Consider the following 8909-nt stretch of genomic DNA (forward strand, 5'->3'; position numbering starts at 1 on the left):
AAAGAATCACATGACAGAGCTCCTCTTTATTTATGCATTGAGACCATTTAAATTTTTAGAAATACACTGTTTTATATCTATAAAATACCTAACAAAAATTATAAAACAGTTATTTTGACTTGGTATATTAATACCAATGATAACAAGAAATCTGTGATTAGTAATTCAGTGTAAATCTATACTCTTCTATATTTAGGGTAATTATAAGAAATACCATTGAAAATACAAATTCAGTAGGATCTCGATTATCCAAACTGCAGTAGAGTATCCAATATTCAATCTTTCTATTTACTATCAGAATATATCGTACACTCCAAACATCTCTTACTAAATAATTTAATTTAATCGAGACGCAAATAAGATCACAGCAAACGAATAAACAAAAAATAGTGATAAACGAATCGTTGAAACGATCACGTATAATTTTGTCATCTGGGCAAAATATTTATTAGTAATAGATTTTCTTTTTCTTTATTTAGTTTATGTAATTAGATTATTTTTCGCTCGTATGTAATGAGAGCCCAATAACTGAGTTCAAATAAGTGAATTTAATCAACAAAAGTTCAGTTAATTGTATATTAATTAAAATTTTGTTTCAATAAATAGAATATTGTATTATTATAATATGCATACTATATATGAGGCACGAAGAGCTCATTAAAATATAAGATATAACGAAAAAAAATATAATTGAACATAAATGGGAAAGATTAAATTTAATTCCATGATAGATCAACGTGATCAATCATTTATGAATGTTGAAGATCAATGTAAGTGATGATAATACATCTTCTTGCAACGAAGTAATTCTATAAAATTACGTACGATAATAAAAATTAAACAATTCTGACAATTTTCTTAATTTTCAATTTAATATTAAGAAAGTGGTTGTTCTATTATCTAAAATAGTTTTATTTCCCTGGTTAATGTTAGTGAATATCTTAATTCAAGCGTTTAGCTATTTTAATTAACTAATCTTTCAAGGATATTTAAATCAACAATAAAGATCTAGAAAATGGAAAAGAAACGAGGGAAGAAACATCTACTTGTAAAACATGTAACGAGAAAAAATACTATTCAAATGACGTTAAGAACTGCAATTTCTAAAGTGTATCTACTTCTTAACTGTCATCGAGAATTATAATCATTTTTATAATTACTTAATTTCATTATTGAGAATTATAATAATCTAGAATTAAATTATTTAATTTTATCATCAGAATTAGAAATACAAATGGAATTTAATTGAACTTCATTATTATTGATCTCTATCACTGAAAATATAAAATACAAAATAAAACCAAATATCTTGACTTTTAATAATTTTAACATTATTGGATAACACGATAGTCGTCTATTATCCAACGAATGTCATTATTTTTAATTACATATATATATATTTTTTTTTTCATTTTATTTTATTATATTCTATATTATATTTGTTTAAATTTTTGAAAGTAAATTCTTCAAGCTGTTCAAACATGAAACTGGAAATTTGCTTTAATGTAATGTATTCGAGAAACTGTATATAGGTACTTACTGGGATTCTTGAATGCGAGCCTTGCTGTTACGAATGTACAAGGCGCTTGCTACGCTTCCGACGACTAATATCAAAGCGCACGCACATGTGGCGGCGATGTAAAGTGCTCCGGCACCACTCACGAAAGGTCCTGGCTCCAAACGAACCGAATCATTTCTGGGAGGTGCTTGCACTCCTGCAACAAAAATCATTATAACTTTGGTTTTCATCTTTTCGAGCAATTCTCAATTCGACCCGTTTCTATTATATTTATACACTTATTATTTACTTTAATATATTTATTATTATTAACATTTATTACTGTTAACTTTATTATTATTATTTATTATTTATTTTTATTAATATTCATTACTATATTACTATTCATTACTATAAATTTTATTATTATTATTTATTATTTAGTTTGATTTATTTTTATTATTAATATTTATTACTATTATTATTAACATTTATTACTGTTAATTTTATTATTATCACTTATTATTTATTTTTATTATTAGTATTCATTACTATAAATTTTATAGTAATGAATAGTAATATAGTAATGAAAAGTACAAAATGTAAAATACAATAATATAATTATTATTATTTATTATTTAGTTTCATTTATTTTTATTATTAATATTTATTACTATTAAGTTTTATTATTATTATTTATTATTTATTTTTATTACATTTCGTGTTTTGAAATGTGCGTATGAATTGAACAATTGCGCACTTAAAAATAAGAAAACTAATTAGTGAAAATGAGATAACTAACTAATAAATTGATAATGTTAAAACCTTTGACAATTATTATTTCGTTTGAAGACTTAGATTAAAACGTTTATCTTGATATGTTCGTATTTTTGCCGATGTGAAAAATAGCGTAAAAGAGAAAAAAATCATGAATTACAATATTCTTTTACTTTATGACCAAATTAATCAATTTTTTCGAATTCTCAAAATTATTTACTTATTGAACAATAATTAATTACATTTAGAAACAAAGCGAATATTTACGATATAGAACATTCTAAAAAAATTAGTTCATTGAAAAAATAAAATGATTTCTCATTAATTTCATTAACACAATCTCTGAAAAATCATTTCCTATTTCATATTAATATTATTTCATAAACGTTATAATTTTATAAATGTTACTATTTTACGAATATTACGTAACGTTAAATAATGTAATGTTATCAAGATCATTTCAATTCCAATACGCACAATATATACCTACGTAACTTAATTATTCACGAATGTAGATATTTTGTTTTTCATTAAATAACTAATAATTTAACTGGAGTAGAAAGTATTCGATGCTTCCGTCTGATTTGGTTAATTCACCTTTGATATAATTGTAGGATGCATAACTATCGCGTGTCGCTTAGGTTAATGAGTTATAAATTCCCATCGTGGAGCTGCATACGGATAAGATCTTCTATACTAGCTAGTTCCGACACAAATTAATGCTACGAGTTTCAATTTAGGATGAAATGAGAATACAAAATAATCCCTAATCTTCTGATGATCATTGCTTTATTTACATTTTAATAATATTTAATTATATTTAATGTAAAATGCATGTTAAATTTTAATTTTAAATTAATTATTGATATTAACAATATAAATAAAATTATAGTTAAATTATAAATTAAATTAATATTTTATATACAATTTATTTATATTAAATATAATAAAATTAATAAAAAATTCTATATAATTTAATGCTAACAAGATTATATATATATATATATATTTATTATATATATTATATAAATATATATATATATTTTAATTATTCGCGATCAAAATTTATCTCTATTAAGAATGTTGCAAATTAATATAATTTAATATAGTTCAAAATAATTTATTTTAACATAATAATAATAATAGTAAAGGATAATTTTAATTAAAAATTGTTATTACCGTAAAATTGACGTTGTAAAAAAAGAAATACTTATAATAATAGCTTATGAATTTCTAAAATATATTTTATTTCAATGATCAAATGTTCATATTTTATTTTAACTGATCAAATGTTATATTTAATTAAAAATTATTATTACTATAAAATTAGTATAAAATGAAAATACTATATGGAATAATTTCTGAATTTGTTTTAACGTAGATAACTGTAATATAAATTTTGAAAGTAGCCTATTTTAATAAATTAATCCACTATCTCCTTCAATTAAAAAGTTAAGACTATCGAAGAAACACATATACATATTTTCTATTAATATTTATAATTAATAAAATATTTAATAAAAAGACTGATAAATTTAAAATCAATTAATTCAAATTTCAGATAACAGGTCTTTTAATTTCAAAATTTTGAATAAAATTACCGCAATGCTGTTACTGCACTACATTATTATTATTACAATATATTAGAATGAGTATTTAATTAAATTAACAGATTTCCATAAATTAACATTATAAAATTCTTGGACCTACACAATACCTAAAATACGTAAAATTTTTTAAACTCGACCACAAGTGCTTTCACCGTTCAACCGAAATTAATATTCTTTCAACATTAACGACAGCAAACCGTATTACGCGGCTTTGAAATTTCGTTGAAAGATTCATAGATCGCAGAAAGGCAACGCGCTGCACACCCTGTCGATATTTCGGCATTTGAGCATTGACTTTGACAGCATAATAACAGAGAAATGCGGCCATTAACATAGATTCGTGAACGATTTAATGAGCGGACTTCTGTGCCGCCGTTAAATAATTGTATTACGTTCACAAAGCGTGTTCAAGCCGCATTACGCCACGGACAATCCATTTTGTCGATTGAACCGTTCCCCTCTCGGTACCGCGCAGTGCACTGTCGCAGTGCTACAGAGGCGATTTTATCGAAGAATCGTTGACACGCTGATCGATCGTTCGCTTTAAGCTGCGTTTACAACGACTAAGTCGCGATCGACCTTAAATTGTTCACAGCCGACCGTGTAAAGTTACGTTTGCATTAGGCGACTGTTGAGTTGAAACGAACGAGTCGCTGGATCGAAAATGATCGAAAACAGTTTACACCAATTTGATTGTGAACAATTGAATTTTCGAATATTGGTATCATTGAATATTCGAAAAATTTATGTTCGACATTCGATTAATTTTTGGTTTAATTTTATTATTAATCTCTGTCAGAAAGATGTATAATAAAATAAAATAAAATATAAAATATAGAACAAAATAAAATATAAAAATATGAAATATAAATGTGTAAAATATAAAAATATGTTCGACATTGGTTAATTTTTAGTTTAATTTTTATTATTAATCTTTGTCAGAAAGATGTATGATAAAATAAAATATAAAAGTATAAAATACAGAACAAAATAAAATATAAAAACATGAAATATAATAGAATAAAGTAATAAAATAAAATATAAAAGTATAAAATACAGAACAAAATAAAATATAAAAACATGAAATATAATAGAATAAAGTAAAATATAAATGTGTAAAATATAAAAATTTATGTTCGACATTGGTTAATTTTTGGTTTAATTTTTATTATTAATTTTTGTCAGAAAGATGTAAAATAAAATAAAATATAAAAGTATAAAATACAGAACAAAATAAAATATAAAAACATGAAATATAATAGAATAAAGTAAAATATAAATGTGTAAAATATAAAAATTTATGTTCGACATTGGTTAATTTTTGGTTTAATTTTTATTATTAATTTTTGTCAGAAAGATGTAAAATAAAATAAAATATAAAAGTATAAAATACAGAACAAAATAAAATATAAAAACATGAAATATAATAGAATAAAGTAAAATATAAATGTGTAAAATATAAAAATTTATGTTCGACATTGGTTAATTTTTGGTTTAATTTTTATTATTAATCTTTGTCAGAAAGATGTAAAATAAAATAAAATATAAAAGTATAAAATACAGAACAAAATAAAATATAAAAATATGAAATATAGAATAAAGTAAAATATAAAAATTTATGTTCGACATTGGTTAATTTTTAGTTTAATTTTTATTATTAATCTCTGTCAGAAAGATGTAAAATAAAATAAAATATAAAAATATAAAATACAGAACAAAATAAAATATAAAAAGATGAAATATAGAATAAAGTGAAATTTAAATGTGTAAAATATAAAAATATAAAATATAGAAATTTTCTATCACAGAGGTATATAAATATATATAAAATAACTTAAATTTTTTTAACACATTTTTTTAGTACAAATAGTCACCTGTGACTTCACGATATCAACTCAATTATTTTAAACGCAGTTTAAACATGGTGTTAAACAAATTGAAATGATTTCTAATTATAATATATTTGTTTATTGAAGAGCTTGGTCGTTTCAATTATAGTTTTCAAATATAGTACAAAATTATTCGTCGAGTATAATAAACTAGTAAAGGTGGAGAAATGATGTTAGATTTAAATTTAATTATTAAATCAAATCAATAAATTTATTATAGATGTTTACGATTTCTAATATAATCTAATTATCGTTGACGATACTTCAAATTCATCTTCTAGTCTCTCCACATTTTTTCCTATTCATTTTTTGTTCAGTAAATTAATCGCAAACACTACTTGTCATACTTGAGCAACAAAATATCGGATGACAAAACGACAGTGTAAACTTCAATGTCCTTTAATCAAGTTAACTATGGCATCTTTATTAAATTTCTTTGTCATTAGTTGATTTTTTGACATATTGTAAATACAAAGAATGGAAAAATAAATGCAATAATTTCATGTAGAATAGAATGTTCAATATTTTCCGATTATCTTAAATGTTCAAACATTAAATTACTAGAATAGAATGAGTTTTTAGTCATTAATCATGTTCTGATGATATAATAATATTCAAATATCAAGTTATCTGAACAGTAAAGTATTTTCTTTTAAGTAGAATTTTAGGTAAATTTTATTTCAGACAAAGATAAAAAAAAAATAACAATTTGAAACAATGAATCATATCATAACACTAATTTCTTATTTTCATTTTAAAAATGTACACAGAGTAATTTTATCTCCAAATCAAACAAATTACTTCCAAATGATTTATTAGTTAATCATTTGACTCAATTCATTGAAATATAATAAATAAATGCAATGGAATCAGCATTTGAGAAATTATTTACAGAAGCAAATACAAAATACAATAGCAAATAGAATAGCAAAGTAAATCATTCGTTTGTTCAAATAATTAAAGATTATTTCAAAAGAACGATACATTATTCAAACAATCGTTTCTCAAATACTTCAAACCTGTTTTTTAAATACCGCCAGGATAGATTAATCGAATGACTTGAGCTCGATCGACCCGGTTCGTCCGACTAAAAGTTGCCTGATGCAAACGTAGCTTTAAATATATCGAGCCACTATCGAACAGAGCGGCACGGAGGAGCATACCATAGTATAGCGGGTTAAGGATGTACTCGAACGAAAGGAAGAAAGTCTCTTTGAGAGAAAAAAAGGTCTCTTCTGCCCTCTTCGTCCACCACAAAACGACCACGAGCTTTCTAGGAGCTTTCCAGCCATCCTTGCAGCCTCGTTCGGATTTCCTTTCACGTTCGTTTGCGTTTTCCGCCCTACATAACTCTTTGAGCCCCATGTCTCCTCTTTGAGCCACCTCGGCGCGCTAAACAAAAATGGTGCCTTGCCATTTTCCCACCGGTAACGCGATTTAAATTAAAAATGTATCTCGACGTATCCCCTGCGAATTTATCATTCTCGATCCCGCGGTTTCGTTCTGATATTTTTCTGCATGTATTGCTCTGCGTTATCAACGCGTAGAATTGAACAATAAAGACCTTGCGCCGGAATGACGTGCCACGCACGTCGAGACATTTTTTACATTTTGTCCCAAATTGTAACATTTTCTCGATTTCAAGCCAGACAAAACGAATGATAAGTTTAATTGCTTCTTAATAATTTTTATCCAGTGATATCATACCGATGTGCACAAAAGAAGAGGAAAAACTACGAATTATTGTGTACGGTTCAGGTCACTCGTTATGGTCCGCGAACCAGTTGCCAGTGCAAGAGGTTAATTGTTAAAATATTAAATTGTAGTGGTTTGTGATCTTAATTACAATGATAATACTGTGTTAATTCATATTTTGTTTCTCTAATAATGCGATAACACAGTTCATTCGATTGATTTTGAGTATTTTTATGATTGTCAGCTTCGTCTGGAGAAAAAAGATGAAAGTTAAAATGTTTCCAGACTCGTAATATTTGTGTTAATATTATCATATATTTATATTTATATTATATTGCACTATATTTATATTTATATTATATTGCACTATATTTGTATTTATATTATATTGCACTATATTTGTATTTATATTATATTGCACTATATTTGTATTTATATTATATTGCACTATATTTATATTTATATTATATTGCACTATGTTTAAATTTATATTATATTGCACTATGTTTAAATTTATATTATATTGCACTATGTTTAAATTTATATTATATTGCACTATGTTTAAATTTATATTATATTGCACTATGTTTATATTTATATTATATTGCACTATATTTATATTTATAGTATATTGCATTATAGTTATATTTATATTATATTGCACTATATTTGTATTTATATTATATTGCACTATATTTATTTTTATATTCTATTGCACTATATTTATGTTTATATTATATTGCACTATATTTATATTTATACTATACTATCCTAGTTATATTTTTATTGAAATAATAAATAAATCATTGAAATGATATGCAAATAAATAATATACAAGAAACAGTGAAATTAAATTTTGTCATAGATACGAGACACCTAGTATAAACGCTTATATCTCCTGAATGTAACAACAGTTGCTTGTACTGCTTAAAAGAATATGTAAAATGAACATTTGTGGGAATTCTGCTTTATGAAGCAATATGTTATTCTACGTTGTTTCACGAAATTAAATGTTACATGATAATAATAAAAATGTTATCAACAGTAAAAATTATCTTCAATATATAACATATTGTATAAAAAAAACATTTTATATTATATAATACAACATTTCATTAAAATATCAAATAAATTTTCTTTTAATTTTCTTTGTGTATCGAATTTCATAAAAAAATATAAATTAAACTTGTCCTTGGAGATAATTTAATTTGAAATAAAATCCACGATTTACTATTTATTTATCAAAGAAACCAAATTAATATAAATGTACATTGTATGTGTGTGTGTCTGTGTGAGGCTCTATAATAAACTTTCAATTGCTCCCCCCCCCCCTCAAAAAAAAAAAAAAAAAAGAAAAGAAGGAAGAAACACGTTGTCCTGACCTCTCTTTCACAGTGGATCCATTAATAACCGAGCGAGAAGCCACCCCCTCGCGACACA

General features: G+C 24.4%; 1 protein-coding gene across 1 annotated transcript in view; it reads right to left on the reverse strand.

Annotated features, from left to right (window-relative positions):
• LOC122531854 (tyrosine-protein kinase RYK-like) overlaps nucleotides 1-1731 on the reverse strand; it is a 45239-nt gene extending 43508 nt beyond the window's left edge. The window contains exon 1 of the mRNA XM_043660119.1: nucleotides 1541-1731. Coding sequence (XP_043516054.1) covers nucleotides 1541-1731 — 191 coding nt within the window. The remainder of the gene's footprint in view (nucleotides 1-1540) is intronic.
• Nucleotides 1732-8909: the final 7178 nt, after the last annotated feature.

The sequence above is a fragment of the Frieseomelitta varia genome, unplaced genomic scaffold, assembly GCF_011392965.1.
Source record: "Frieseomelitta varia isolate USP_RPSP 00005682 unplaced genomic scaffold, Fvar_1.2 scaffold_418, whole genome shotgun sequence".
Taxonomy (NCBI): domain Eukaryota; kingdom Metazoa; phylum Arthropoda; class Insecta; order Hymenoptera; family Apidae; genus Frieseomelitta; species Frieseomelitta varia.